We start from the raw sequence: 14,852 nt of genomic DNA on the forward strand, positions 1-14,852 counted from the left end.
TGCAAAAAAAAAATCATTAGAAAATTATACCCATTAGAAATAATATGAATGTTAGAAAATTAATGTATATTTTTTTAATAACAATTAAATATTTAAATTAGAATTAGAATTAAAATAAATGAAAATGTCAAAATCAATATTTTAATAAAATAGTAATGGATTTGGAGAGTGTTACTTGATGTTGAAAATTTGATAGTTAAATTTATAAAAGGGAATTCTCTAACTAAATGTTGGCTAAACTTTATTGAATCCGCTACTAATGCTCTTGGACTCTAGAGTCCGAAAGAGAGGAAACATGCAATCCATGCAAATCTCTATTCTACATAATTTCAAAAAGTTTTTCTCTTGGTAAGCCATGTTATTTTCTTATTATTTAAATTAAATTAATATAAATCGTGAGTAAAATTTGAAATGTCATGATATAAATTTTTGTCTTATTTCATTAAAATTAATAATCTAAGAAGATCATGGTTAAATACCTTCACAAAATTCAGTTATAAACAAAATAAAATTAAAAAAATTAACAATGTGGCAACTAGTTTATTAAAATACAGGGCACCAGAATACTGATTTTCCTTGAATGAGGTAATTTTAAAAAAATAAAAAAATAAAAAAGAAATGTATGAAGCACGAGATGTGTACTCCCTGACCAGTTCCAATTTGGCCTCCAGCCTTAGGAGCAAATCATCTCTGCTAATTTTGAGTTTCGCTTGTAGACTGAAAGTGTTGTTTGAAATCAGGTCCCGGATCTTCTCAAGTATGCTAATACACCTAAACCAGCTACAAGTGCAGCTCCTGCTGCAACAGCACTATATGCAGAGGCCCATGCATCTTCGTTGGCATAATCCAAACCCCCTGAACTGGTAGCTCTCCGACGACCTCGTGTTCCCGAGTAGTCTAAATGCAATCTCAAACCCTGCAAAGTTTGAATTTGCTTTAATGTCAAAACTTCTTGTGTTGCTATGAGAAAACAAAAGTCCTTTTTCCATTTTAAAAAAAATGTCTCTCTTATTCTTGGAATGCACAATTGTTCTGATGTTTTAATCTTTCTTCTAATGTTCTGATGAAAAAGTCTGAAGTTCCAATAGACAGATCAGTTGTACCTTCCAACCAGCTGACTTTGCATGGTCCACAGCAGCAGCAAGATCGCTATCTGATGCTAGGACAACTTTATCATGGTCTTCATCTTCATACTAAAGAACGTGGCTAACATTAGCTTAAAATCTCCATGTAAGGAAAAACCAAGAATCGAACCAAATGAAGATGACAAATGATGATCTTAAAATATACCAGAATCTGAGGCAGGTGGTTGGGATCAATGTCATCTCCCACCCTCTGAAGGATTGCAGCTATAAGATCTGCCAAACCCTGGACATCTGAAGTCAAGCAGCACGAGAAATACCCAATCAATCATCAAACGTGAGTGCATTGCTATATTAGATGCCAGGGCTGTACCATAAAGCCTAATCCATAGTTCAAAAGAATGCATACAAGTTACCAGTGACTTTTCTAAACTACCATAATCTTTTTTTTATTTTTATTTTTTATAAGTAAACGATTGTATTACAAAACTACCTATCTAAACTACCATAATCTTGCCAGTGTAGTGGACTGCTAATTTCAGAACTAAGGACCAAACAAGGAGCCACTTATTTAAGTGAGACACCTAGATGAACCAAGCGGATGCAGTGATTGAACAAGGAGCTAAATTTGCAATTACGGGTTGGATGTCTAATTGTCCAGGCATTAATGATAGTATCTTGCACCTGAACCTACCACATCGATAGATTATAAATGTAATACTATTTATTAGCAATACCAATCAAAAAGACAAAAAAACTTAACGCGTGGCACAAAGGAAAATGGAATACCACAAACTATGGCCAATTGAAGGGTGCCTTATGTTATGAGAAGAATAAGCAGCATACCACAAGTGAACCTATGCATTCTTCCCTTCTTGTCTTGGATTTTAAAAGAAAATGTATTTGGCAGGTTCGATGAGGGAAAGGGAAGCGATCTTTCGGTCTCTGTTACTTCTGAAGCCAATATCAAGGAACCTTCACTGAGACATCACAAGTACGTGAAAGTACATTTTAGTCTCCAAGTCAGAATGTATTATTATAGTATCACCATTGCATAAAAATAACCTTTGTGTATCCTCCTCATCACCATGGTGACTTGAGGCCATGGCGGAATCCCAGAACTTTTGCATCATAGTGCTTGTGGCTTCATTACTTATGCCAGCAGTACTTCCAACCTAGCAAATGAAGGAAAGGATGAAGCCATGTCTTCCACGTCCAAGAAGAAAAAAAAAACATCATATGCTTTTTCAAAATGAAAATCTCCATTGCAGAAATTTGGTATCTATTCTGGCCACATAATTTTCTACAGGAGGCTGCTAATTTATATCTTCTGGATGCATGATAAAAAATAAAGTAAACTTATTTCGAAACAATGCAAAGAATTATGTATGCTCATGGAACATCATCAAGAAGATGAAAAAAGAAAAAGCAAAGGCAAGGATGGGAGAGGGAGGGTGGCGTTTTATATATCGCTACTTTCTGAATTTCTGAAGCAACTGAGCTAAAATTAGATAGCTAATTAAAGAACAGGTGCATGAAGGTGAGAAACCAGACAAGAAAAATCATGTTTGCTAAGGTGAGAGCAACAAAAGTAAACACTTTGGACCCATAAACTATGAGATAATTTATAATTTAAACTACAAAAATACCAAAATTATTCTCAAGCTATTATACATGGCAAATAGAGCCATCCATTCTGACCGTTACGATGGCTAGAAAAAGGTGATTAGCACAATCTAGACTGCCAGATCTTAACGAAGGATGTTGTTTGTTGGTTGAAGGTAGTTAGAGGGTACAATGAGTCAGTTGTGGCAGATTGGGGTGCAAAGTGTAAAACATCTTGTAGTTTAGGGGTGAAAAGTGTTCTCATCCCAGAAACTTTCATGAATAATGAGAATCTATAAGGAAAGCACATCATCTATAGTGGGACAGAGAGTACTTGGCTATTTTCTATTTTCTTGTCATGGGCATGTAGAATTCCTAAAGAACTTTATGCTTCGAATCAACCACCAAGCATGCAGAAGTGGAGTACTCCCTTGTTTCTCACTCAACATAGTACCAGAAATCAAACACTAAAGACAATGAATTCCAGGTATAGGATAAACATGAAAAGGCATGGTATAGGCAACTAGTCAGGCATCCTAGTAAACCCTAATCTGTGAAGTTTTAATGTAAGAGGATTATATTGAAACCTATTTTACTATAAGGCATTGAATTAAGAAAAATAAAGAACAAAGTGAACTGATGTTTCCTTCAACAAGACTTGCACTTTTTTAAGTTAAATCAATAACGAAATAGAACTGACAACTGAGACATGAGTGCTACTAAAGAATAGGTTCTCTTGGAATATACTGAAATGTAATTGGACAGGGGATCCTATAAAATTCATGTGAGATTAACACTACCATGTGAATAGAACATCATTAAAGATAAATAGTACCAGAAAGGTACAGGCTTGACTTACTGTGGCCACAGCAGCATGAGTGATATGTATTACATCCACAACAGCAACTACATTTCCATCTGTATTCAACAATCAAAACTTATCAGAAACTACAATGACTTGTTACAACATTTTTTCTCTTAACTTCAATCAGCTTATTACCTCTATCTAGTACAGGAAGGTGCAAAAACTTTCCATCATGCATACTATGCAGTGCATCAACAATTGGTGTGTCTACCATTGCACATTCTGGATTCGGTGTCATGACCTGTAAATCAAATCATGAGCACGTGCATCAACAATCAATTTATTTTATTAATTACACAAACAAAATTGAGGTGTCCTATGCAGTAACTGATGTTCCAACGAAAATTATCTACAGGAAGTTCTTTTTCTTTGTCCTCAGAGACAGTGGCCCAAACATATTTCCCCGGATGAAAAATAAAATACCTTCTCTACTAAAGTGGACTCTGGATGAAGATTTTCTGCTATTACCCGCATCAAGATATCCTTTGAACTGACAAGAACAAAATGCAAAAATTATGAACATTAATGATAAAAACAATAAAGTGCAACATAACGGTAAAAATTAACAGCTCTCCTAAAAGAATATTAAAATGATGAGCAATATGAATTTTCCTTTTGGGGTTGATGGCTACTCGAGTGAAGTGCAGCTATCAATAAGAGACTTACGTAAGAATTCCCTGTGGTTTGTTATCAATCGTCACAACTGCATAGCTTAATCGAAATTCAAGCATCTTGTTTGTTGCCACTAATACTGTTTCTGTTGGGGAAACCGTTACAACCCTGAAAGATGCCACTAATTTTTAATCAATGCATCACTAATCATTTAACAAGGAGTAGATGGGATTTGCATCCAAAAAGGATGCTTTTGACTAATAGCATTCAATTTGATGGTGGGTCAAATAACTTGTATAACACTGCTACCAAATATCCATCTAGTATACCATATGAAAAATTACAAAAAGATATATTACCTACTTTGAATTCTCTGGAATGATCGTAGACAGGGAAGGCTTAAACATCCGCTCCCTCAATGTTTCAATTAAGGTATCAGGACCTGCAGAACCAAAACAGCATTGTCGAACACTTTTCTTTCTCTGGACACACACCTAAAAGGATATTATGCAATCATATAAATAATAGGGTATTCTAAATAACTCTGCCAACCAGAAACTGATGTCCCCCAATGTTTTTCGACACCCTCAACAGCTGCAGCAATAGCCTTTCCCTTTTCAGCTGCCCTTTCCAAACGAGCAATGGCATCATATAAACACTTTGCAATATCAAGTAGGGCTATGACCTCCCCATTCTCCACTACTGGCAAATGTCTGAATTTTCCTGTGCAGACAGACATCACAACCACGTTCAGAGAACAAGATATAAGACACTGTTTTTTCATGTAAAAGAAAAAGAAAACATTGGATGGGCCTCTAGGATTCCTATTAACCTTGCACCATCTTTTGGAGGGCTTCAACAGCAAGCGTGTCAGAGAGAACAAAAGTTGGGTTTCTTGTCATAACTTGGGAAACAGGTGTCTCCTCCAGATTAACCTCACAGGCGATAACCCTAGTTGCTATATCCTTCAACCACAAAATGAATGGTTACATGAAACATATCACTAGAATTGTTAAAACCCTGGTAAATATAGCATTGAAGACAATATTTATCTTGGAAATTTAGCCAGACAATGAATTCAAATAATACCTTGTCCGTAAGGATTCCACAAAGCAATGCATTGGAGTCAGTTAGCAATAAAGCATCAACTCTACGGGCAGCCATGCGATGGCAAGCCTCAAGAATAGTTGTATTTTCAGGAATTGTTAGTGCCTTCGAGAGCCGCAGCCGTTTTACAGTACGCTCTCCAGTCAGTCCCCTGTTCCAGATACAAGTATACATGGAAATTTCATTAGAGTTTCATTTTACAAAAATATAACTTGAGCTAGACTATTAGCCTTATGCCTTTTCGATTGTAAGTTGGTATGTATATGTATCACTGTTTTATGATAAAGTTCCAAAGGCACCTACTTGACACGTGAAGGCATATACTTCAGTATGTTTAGAACAAATGATTGAACACTTAATATCAAAACAAATAAAAAGGCTTGGTCCATCAATCATTCGGCAACCCTAATGTACGATATTTGTTAGAAAGTAAAATCTCTATACAACCAACAACCCTTCAACAGGTGGGGGGGGCGAACGCCCCCAACCCAAAGAAGGAAAACTGTACTGTTGAAGAGCCAAGAACCTATGATTGGCAACTCACATCTTCAGACATTTGCAGAAAATCTAAAAAGAGGAGGCACAAGACATGCTCGGCCATTAAGTTTTAATCCCGATACACTCTCTGGTATGCCTCTTAAACCCTTGCATCCCCCTCGAAATAGCTAAGATACCCTCATAAACTCAGAAAAATGATTGTTCTGAAAATAACAACCGACAGCCAATGAAATTCTCGAATGCTGTGCGTACCCAGTTAAGATAAAAGTATAGAAATCAGTTTAACGTCTCCTAAGAGAATAGTTGTTAAGAAGTGGCACATCCAATGTACAATTCACATTTAAGCAAAATGTCATTGCAGAGAGGATTCCGTAATAGGTAACTATTAAAATTAAATCACAACTTATCAATCAATAAACCGCGAAATTGATAAACATTTTTCGGACACTCCATTCAGGAAGTAATCATGGGTAAAGAAATACGAATCTTGAAGCAGGTGCGTTTGCAAATCCTTTCATAAAGCTTCATTTTTTTTTTTCAGTTCTCACGACTCATTACAATCAAACCAGCGAATATGCACAAATTAACTAACAATGAAGATGAAGCAAAATTCAATGGGTAGCAAATTTTCCCCTAAGACATCAAAAGGCAAAATCTCAAACGACGAAGACTAAACCAGAGAGAGAGAGAGAGAGAGAGAGAGAGAGAGCCGTCTGCGAATGTAACACGTTGAAAAAACGACATATAGCGTACTCGTACATACTTAGACCGCGAAAGGGATAGAGACTTTCTTGTAGAATCAGGGCCTCCATTCTCCGAGGTTTTCTTCTTCTTTGTAAATGACAGACTTCTTCTTGAAAAACTGCCTTGACTCGCCATCTTCACCGATAAATCAACTCAATCTCCTCCACCTTTTGCTTCAATTTAAAAAAGCCACCATCAGTCTTGCATAAAGATGGAAAGAAAACATCTAGCAACCCAATTTGTTTGCTGGGAAAATCGAGAAAATGATATTTAAAAAAAAAAAACCATTTCCGGTTTTGTCGGGTCTGAGGGTCGCTCAGGTGACTTGTATTTTTTCTTTCTAACTTTTCCGACCCAAAAAGTTAGAAGATATGGGTAAGGATTAAGGAAGTAAGAAACGAAAACATAACATATGAGTTCTAGTAACAAAATATATAATATATATATATTATATGAGTTCCAAATATGTATTCTGTTGGAGAAATATTGCTTTGATGTAAACGTTTTTGAGTGATGAATGAAGACCTGAATGCTTATTTTAAAAAAAAAAAACAAATCTATCTCGGGGCGGTTTCTTCGATTTTCCCACCGTTTTTCCTAGCAACAATCGTAGGTTAAATTCAAAATTTACCGCAAAACAAAGTTAATTCACCGAAGCTAGAATCCTCCCCCCGCAAGCTATCAGAGTCGGTGATATCCAAGAAATTTGCAATTGTATAAATCACAGGCTCACAGCTGAATCATGATAACAGAAGTTGGCAATCCGTCGATCAATAACAATCTCAGATTATTTGCCTCGAGGGACGTGACAGAAAATGATTGGAAATCGGATGGGGTCGAGAAACCCGAGTTGTTTTTTTAACTTCTCCTCGGGAAAGTGTAACCAGCGCGGCCGGGGAATAGTATCTGGAAATTTGCGTATTTCGGTGAATGCGAGATGGAGAGAGAGAGAGATGAACGCCCGATAAATTGGAGGAAAAGTTCAATAGGCTGTGGGAGAAGGGACGATAGGATTGCACGTAAGAGATAGCTCCCATTTCACGGGAACTCTTTTGTGAACATTGTGATTTTAGAGCATTGGACAGCCTGATATGATATTTTTACAATTGAGCTATCCAATTGAGTTTATGTTTTGTATTTTCTTAAATGAACGTAATTTTTTTAACTGACTTTAAAACAAAAGAACACGAATTTGGAAGAAAATGAAATTTTTTATTTTTATTTTTATTTTATTTTTTATGGATTTGATAATTTGGAGTTATGGATCTTATAATTACAAAATAAGTACTACAAATATAAACTCATAAACTAGTTTGATTTCATGTGATTCGTTATATCTATTTTATAATAAAAATAATTTTATAATTTGATATATCAAATATGTAACACCCGGATCCAATCAAGCACAATTTTTTTTCTTTGTTATTTATTTTGTTTTAGTTTATTTATTTATTTAGTTCATTTTATTTTTATTTTATTTTCTTCACACGTTGATTTTGTTTTCCGCATGTTTTTTTTTTCTTTCCGTCTATATTTCTTATTCACCCCATAAGTCTTCCTCTCGTCCACTCCATGCACACACACGACACAACCTTTCATTCGCACACACGTCTCTCTAGGATTTTCACTTCATATATATATAGACACTCATAGGTTTTTCCCATGCTATTAGAAACTACCCAAACACTAGCCGCCGCACCACCTTAGAATCGCAAGCCCAGCCTCCATCCCCTCGGTTTCATGCACTCCCATACCGAGAGTCACCCCACGTAAGCCAGCCCTCCGTCGTCCATACTGCCACCACCAGTGCACCCACTCGTAAGCCTCTGATCAACCAATCCATCTCCACCGTGCATTGGCCAAAATTCATGCTGCCCCCATACAAAAATCGACACAACCGTGCATACATTGCATCTCCTAGGATCGCAACTCCATCTCGCCGAGCGTCACCTCCACTTGACCATCACTGGAAGTCCAGCTCCTCCGTCGTACACCGCTGCACCACCACCAAAGTGCCGAGAACAATCATCTGCAGAGTGATCCGAAACTCCTCTGTTTTGGGTTTGAAAAACAGAGCAGTCCTTGCTCAAACCGTTCCACTGAGCTCCTCCACCAGCATCTCCCTCTCCCTGTGCCCCTCGGTTTTTCAACCACGTACACGACAGAAGCCACCGCACGTAGCTCCCGACCAGTCGCACGCCTTCTCGCTGTCCCTCGGTGAGCTCTCTCCCCTTCCGTACGCCATGTTATCTCCGTCGCTCTCTCCCCTAGGTTTTTCAACCGAGATCACCGCCGCTACGTTGCTAAGCCTCTAGCCCCCTCGCTGCGTCACACGCTGCCGTGTGATTCCTCTGTGTGTAAGCCCCTGCCATGCAAGATATCTGTTTACGTAGGTTTTTATTGGTTTTCAAAGAAATGAAAGAAATTACATGAGTGCCCTTTTACTACATGTTTTATTAATGTGTTTTTAATTTTTTTTATAATGTATTAGTACACTTTTATTTTAATTATGATTACAGAAAATTTGTTAAGTATTTTAACATGTTATTAAGTAAAGTTTTATTTTTAGAGTAAACAATATTGGTGTAATGTTATTTTTACACTTTAGATATGACTTAGTCTATTTGAAAAATATAGTTATGGGTATTTTTAAAATATTTTAGGATAATTATATTATCTAATATTAAACTTTATAGTTGGTTTTCAATAAAAAATAGGTCTGACTATTATATGTTTTAGTCATAGTTATTAAGTCAATAGTGATGGTTTGAAATTTTAGGTTTTGAGGAATTTAATAGGTTATTTTAGAAGCGTATGATTGAATATCAAAATATGAAATTAATTGAAAACTTACGAGAATTATGTGATTATTTTATAGGTGACGATTAATTATTGTTCGATATTTTTTAAGAAAATTCTGAAAAAGTTAAGAAGTCCAGGTAAGCGGGGTTCCTATGCTAGACTTTGCATTAAAATAAAATGAATAGAGGTGCTTTTTGGAAAATGTGCATGTTTTGTTATGAAAATAAATCTGAAACGACTTCAGTTATTTGTTCTGCATTACTCATGAAATTTTGTATAAGGATAAAGTATTTTCTGGCATGTAGACATGAGCTTATTTTTGGCATTCTGTTTTTGAACTTTGAAAAAGAGAGCGAATATGAAATTTTGTGTATAAGTTATGTTTTTGCGATCTGATTCTGTTCAGTACTTTGTGTTGATAAGATGTGGCACTTGAAAAAACTTTTGGCATGACTTTCTGATTCTGTTTTGACTCTGATTCTGATATGGTGATTCTGATTCTATTTTGCTCTGATATGTGGCCCTGTCACGAGATATAATAGTGACCTCTGGCCCTGTCACGGGAAATAATGGTGACCTCTGGCCCTGTCATATGATATAATAGTGACCTATGGCCCTGTTATGGGATATAATATTGACCTCTGGCTTTGTCACGGGATATAATAGTGACATTTGGCCCTACCACGAGATATAATAGTGGATTTCTATTCTGAGTGCAATCGCTTTGATATTCTTGGTGATTTATGTTCTACTTGGCTTTCCGCAAGATGCACAACCCTATCACAGGGTTAAACATGGTCTCTGTTCTGATATGTTATGATAAGATGAACATGTTCAATTATTTTATGCCAAATGAGTCTTTGAATATGAAAAGTTAGTTTTCTGAATATGACATGTTTGAAAAATCGCTCTGATTTTCTGATAATATGTATCGTTGAGATTTGCATATTGATAATGAAATGTTTTGTTTCTGTATTCTGAAGTCTGTAAAAATGCTCATGTTTACACACTAATATATGTATTCTACTTACTGAGTTGTTGATAACTCACCACTTATCTCCAAATATTTTTTAGATGATTTTTTAATAGTCTAGCTAAGGATCAAGATTATGGAGCATTGGTGAGATGATTATTTAAGTATAGTGGATTACTCATAGAAGATTTATGAGAAGTGACAGATTTTATTAAGAGATTTTGTAGTATTCTTATGACGTTATATTTTGGAGTCTATAAATATATTGATGAATTGTAAATTTTAAGTTATAGAGAGTAACTCTTACATCCCTGCAGGAACGGGACGTTACAAAATCAAACCATGTTAATTTGTGAGTTTATTTTTATATTATTCATTTGTGGTTAAAATATTTATCTAATTATAATAATTTTAATTATACGAAATGAAATTACTAATTTATTGGTATTGTAGGTAATAATTAATCGTGAATGGAATCTCTAAAATTTGTGTAAAATTTCCATCTTGAGAGAGAGAGAACAAAAGATGTAAAATTGGGCATGAATTATGAAAATTATGTATAAAAATTGTTTTGGCATGTCACATGGTTATCTTTCAAAAGAGAGTAGGGACATTGCTTTGAGCAGGTTGGCTTTCTTAGAAAGAAATGTATGAATTTTTTGAGACTCTTGAAATAGCAATTAGATGGAGGAGAAGATTGGATTTTTTTTTTTTTTTCAAATTGCATTTTATCCAACCTTAGGGGGAAAATGCTTTAACATTTCCCTTGAAAGATTGATTCTCTAAGCAGCCTTAGAGTCCTTGCATTGGTTTAGCTAAATGCCAATAAAATCTAAATATTTAGCTTATTTGATATAAAAACGTCTGTATTGGATTAGCCAAAACAATACTTCTTTGGCTTTGAGGTACAGTAACCCAAAGGCAGCGGTCATATTTGGCGTTTCACTGTAGATAGACCAAATGTTTATTTTATTCAATAAAAGTCCGTCCAACAGCCCTCTCTCTCATTTCCCTCGTTTTCTCTGTTTCTTGGCCCGAACTTGCTTTTCTCTCCCTCTTCTCTCATTTATCTCCCTATTCTCTCTATCGTGATTCCATGGAAGCTGGTTCTCGTTGTCCAAGGTAGACCAAGCGTTTTCTCAATTTTGTTTCCTTGATGGTTCCCATTGTCCCAGGTCTGTGAGAGATCGTTGATTTAATATTTCTTCCACTGATCTTTGCTTTCACTTTCTTTGACTCTTTGTCATCTTTGTTGAGACCGTTTGGCTGTCGAGAAAGTTGAGCCAAGGAATGGAAATGAAGCGTTTTCACCTTGTGTACCTGTCTATTTTTGTGTATTTTGAGAGGTGATCTTTGTCATGTTGCTTTCACTTTATATGAGATGAGTTTCAATGTATACTGCAGTGTTTTTAATTTTTGGTGATGGGTTGATTTTGTATAATTAAATATGGAATTGTGGAATGTTGTTGTGAAATGTGGAATTTTTGGTGATGGATATTATTATTATTATTAAATTAGGAAAAACTATTATGATTAAACTAATAATATTTTTTTATTATTTTGACTAATAGATATATAATCCAATGTGAGAATATCTTTTGAATAGAATAGTCAAATCCAAAATAATGTAATTTTATGAAAATTATGACTTTGCATTTGCATAAAATCCAATGCCAATGCTCTAGGCCCTTAAGGCTTAAGGTAATGCATGGCCATATACTGTTAAAATTAAAAATTAACATAAAAACCATTTGAGTAGAGATTGTATGGTTTTACATAAAAATTAAAAATTAATAAAATATTGTTAAAATATTATTTTTTAATATTATTATTATTTTAAAATTTAAAGTTAGAATTTGAACTCTTTAAAAAGACATAACAACTATAACATATTAATATAAATGATATTTATAGTCATAAAATACGTAACCGTATATTTTTTTTTAAAAAAAGTGAGTAAATATGACCTGCGTTAAGAAATTAATCTCGGGTGCAAGGTTGAGAGAGGAAAAAAAAGATTGAGGCGAACAAGCGGAAGAGGAAGAGCAAAGGACCCCTCCAAGAAGCTATTGTAATAATTTTAAGAGCCATCATCGTTTTTCTTTAATCGATGGACTTTGAATCCCTCATCTGATCATATGTTCTTTGCAAGCAAGCTGTAGGTTTGAGATACAAGTAGAATGACTTTGTGCAACCTTTACTCAAATGGGTCCCCCATGCATGGCCATATACTGCCTCCACATGTTCTCTATTTAGCCTCAAAGTTACGATTTTGCTTGTAAAGTAGATGAATCTATGCTTAGTGTTGGCCACAAATTTTTTCTTATAAAATAATTTATGCCTTAGTAATTAACCTTAAACGCAAAGACATCATCGATCCATCCTACCACCAATCCAATACCCTTCCACTTCTGCCAATCCCAAGGGACCACGTTTACTTTAGTTCCTGAGGAAAAGAAAAGAGCAAAGCTACTCTCACGGCTCTTGATTTCATTATATTTTTTTTATTTTTTAATATTATTTTTTACTTAATGATTAAGTAATATTTTTTAATAATATTATAATTTTTTTATTTTTTTAAAAAATATCTTATAATGTTAAAAAAAAATATATATATATATAAAAAAAAACATTTTAGACTATAAATAGCTCCCAACGGGACTGGACGGTGACTATATAACCACCCAAAAAAAAATACCCATTCACACTGACAATGACATGATGCTTTTGAAAAATGATTTACAGATAATATTATTATATAATATATTATAAAATCATGCCATCCAAAAGCCCCTTATCACTTAAAAAAGTGAAATTCCTCACCCTATCATTGAACGAAAATTAAAAGAAGCTTGGAGGAAAGAGGCAAAATCAAATACAACTGATTGTACACCAACTTCATCAGCTTCATATAATTTATCTACATTATTGACACAAATACCATCTTAATTAGTACCAAAACTAATATTCGTATCTGAACTCTTTAAATTTCAGAAACTATCTCTCACATAATCATATTCATAAGATGCAAATCAGAGACAGGAAAGGCATTTTTTTTCAACACTGTCATGATTCTAAATCCTCATATCTATCCATTACAAAGCAAGAAGAATCAAAGCCAGCTAGCCTTGATCCAAACAGGAAAAGAGAGAGACAGAGATCAGAGAAAGATGGAAACCAAAACCAACAGATCTATGATAAAAAAAAAAGAAAAAAAAAACCAGAAAATGAGGGAATGAAGTTGATTAAGATTAATTACCAGTATAGATGTGGACACCAATGGCAATAACGAAGATGGTGATGAGGCCAAAGTAAATGATGGCATGGACCAAAATAGAAGCACCACTTGTCTGCATGTTCCCAAACTCCACCACCCTTCCTTTTGCCGGCATCTGAAACAACAATCCCGGACTCAATAGCACGAACAACAACACTGCTACTATCACTGGCCCCCAGTCCGCCATGATTAAACCTCCTTCACAGTTGCAGATCAGAAAAACAGAAACTTTTGCACAGAGAGAGAGAGAGAGAGAGAGAGAGAGGAAAGTGAGAAGGGTGGTGCTAAAAAAGACAAGATCTGAGAAAGAGCAATGGGTTTGTCTAGATTGGCGGGGGGACACAAAAAGACGAGAGCTTGAATGTGGATGCTTCTCGTAACGAATGAACGAAGCGCGTATGACTAAAGATTGATCTCGGGTGCTTAGCCTTTAAACGGCTGCGATCCTCTTGGGATAAAGAATGGGATAAATTGGGGCTCTTTGTGAGGTGTCTGCTTCTTGATCTGACCATCTATCAACCATGGTTTAGTTGACCCATGTTAACAGTTTTTGACTGTTCGACACTGCATGCGTTAATGCAAGGGAGAGTGATTATTTAATTTCTCGATTTTTGTTTTAGAATAGTTAAATATTTTGGTGGTGGATGGCCACGTGAATCCATGGTGATAGCCTCTCACCGCCGTTAATGTAGGCATGAAGGGTGGCCTGGGACAATGACATCCATGTGCTCAATGCAACTTACCAGCATAGTGGTGATGGAGGTGAATCAAGCCAACCCTAAGGCCCATGAGGTTGGGTGCCATCCGGGTCCCCTATGACTAGGCCTGCACATTCGGCCCGCCCATGAATTTTTGGCCCGACCCGAATTGGCCCGCAGCCATATTCAGTTGAATATAAATCGGCCCGACCCGACACATTCCAGTTGGGCAGAAATTTATCAGTTTTTTTTTAAATTTTTTATATTTGTTTTTTAATTTTTTTTAATAACAAATATAAAAAATTTAACTCCAACACAGTCCCACTTTAAGCAAAATTCCTTTGAAGCTGCGAAGAAAATACGATTTTCTTCTCTACAAGATACCCTCTCTCTCTCTCCCTCTAACATTTGGATCGAGGAAATTGCAAAATGTGAGGGATTTACAATTTCATATGACTTCAAAGCTCAGGTACACTTCGATTCTTTTTAACATCTGTTTGGTTTCCAGGAAGATGAAAGACTGGAAGTAGAAGAAAAAAAAAGGGTTTTTGTTGGTTTTACTTGTAGGCTAAGCTAAGATTTCTAGTTG

The 14,852-nt window shown here is 35.5% G+C and overlaps 2 protein-coding genes across 8 annotated transcripts; both read right to left on the bottom strand.

Moving 5' to 3' along the window:
- Positions 1-489: 489 nt before the first annotated feature.
- On the bottom strand, positions 490-7,553 carry LOC108994435 (CBS domain-containing protein CBSCBSPB5-like). 4 transcript variants are annotated; one of them, XM_018969656.2, is made up of 15 exons: positions 7,145-7,553; positions 6,533-6,680; positions 5,254-5,422; positions 4,997-5,129; positions 4,717-4,887; positions 4,528-4,606; positions 4,219-4,332; positions 3,976-4,042; positions 3,688-3,793; positions 3,547-3,605; positions 2,148-2,257; positions 1,929-2,062; positions 1,291-1,376; positions 1,104-1,193; positions 490-916 (listed from the first exon to the last, which is right to left on the bottom strand). In XM_018969656.2, exons 2-15 carry the CDS (start codon positions 6,646-6,648, stop codon positions 737-739), a joined length of 1,614 nt encoding a protein of 537 aa, XP_018825201.1. In that variant the 5' UTR covers positions 6,649-6,680; positions 7,145-7,553; the 3' UTR covers positions 490-736. The 4 variants fall into 4 exon arrangements, with proteins under 4 accessions (XP_018825201.1, XP_018825200.1, XP_018825203.1 ...); XM_018969655.2 differs by having other exon boundaries at positions 6,533-6,686; XM_018969658.2 differs by lacking the exon at positions 7,145-7,553 and adding an exon at positions 6,799-6,879 and having other exon boundaries at positions 6,533-6,686.
- Positions 7,554-11,264: 3,711 nt separating this feature from the next.
- Positions 11,265-14,016, bottom strand: LOC108994288. Of its 4 annotated transcripts, none has more exons than XM_035693928.1 (2): positions 13,548-14,015; positions 11,265-11,608 (listed from the first exon to the last, which is right to left on the bottom strand). In XM_035693928.1, the coding sequence occupies exons 1-2, from the start codon at positions 13,750-13,752 to the stop codon at positions 11,532-11,534; spliced, it is 282 nt and encodes a 93-aa protein (XP_035549821.1). In that variant the 5' UTR covers positions 13,753-14,015; the 3' UTR covers positions 11,265-11,531. The 4 variants fall into 4 exon arrangements, with proteins under 4 accessions (XP_035549821.1, XP_018824969.1, XP_018824970.1 ...); XM_018969424.2 differs by lacking the exon at positions 11,265-11,608 and adding an exon at positions 12,297-12,734 and having other exon boundaries at positions 13,548-14,016; XM_018969425.2 differs by lacking the exon at positions 11,265-11,608 and adding an exon at positions 13,071-13,208 and having other exon boundaries at positions 13,548-14,016.
- Positions 14,017-14,852: the final 836 nt, after the last annotated feature.

Source organism: Juglans regia, chromosome 9 (assembly GCF_001411555.2).
Source record: "Juglans regia cultivar Chandler chromosome 9, Walnut 2.0, whole genome shotgun sequence".
NCBI classification, from domain to species: Eukaryota; Viridiplantae; Streptophyta; class Magnoliopsida; order Fagales; family Juglandaceae; genus Juglans; species Juglans regia.

Bases quoted from the DNA above. Each gene is read 5' to 3' on its own strand.
- LOC108994435 (XM_018969656.2), bottom strand. From the start codon at position 6,648: ATGGCGAGTCAAGGCAGTTTTTCAAGAAGAAGTCTGTCATTTACAAAG. The intron at 5,130-5,253 runs GTATTATTTGAA...TTGTGGTTGAAG, and splicing joins GTGGAATCCTTACGGACAAG to GATATAGCAACTAGGGTTAT. The intron at 3,606-3,687 runs GTAATAAGCTGA...TGTTGAATACAG, and splicing joins CCTTCCTGTACTAGATAGAG to ATGGAAATGTAGTTGCTGTT.
- LOC108994288 (XM_018969424.2), bottom strand. From the start codon at position 13,752: ATGGCGGACTGGGGGCCAGTGATAGTAGCAGTGTTGTTGTTCGTGCTA. The intron at 12,735-13,547 runs GTAATTAATCTT...TCTTTTCCTCAG, and splicing joins TGGTGTCCACATCTATACTG to GAACTAAAGTAAACGTGGTC.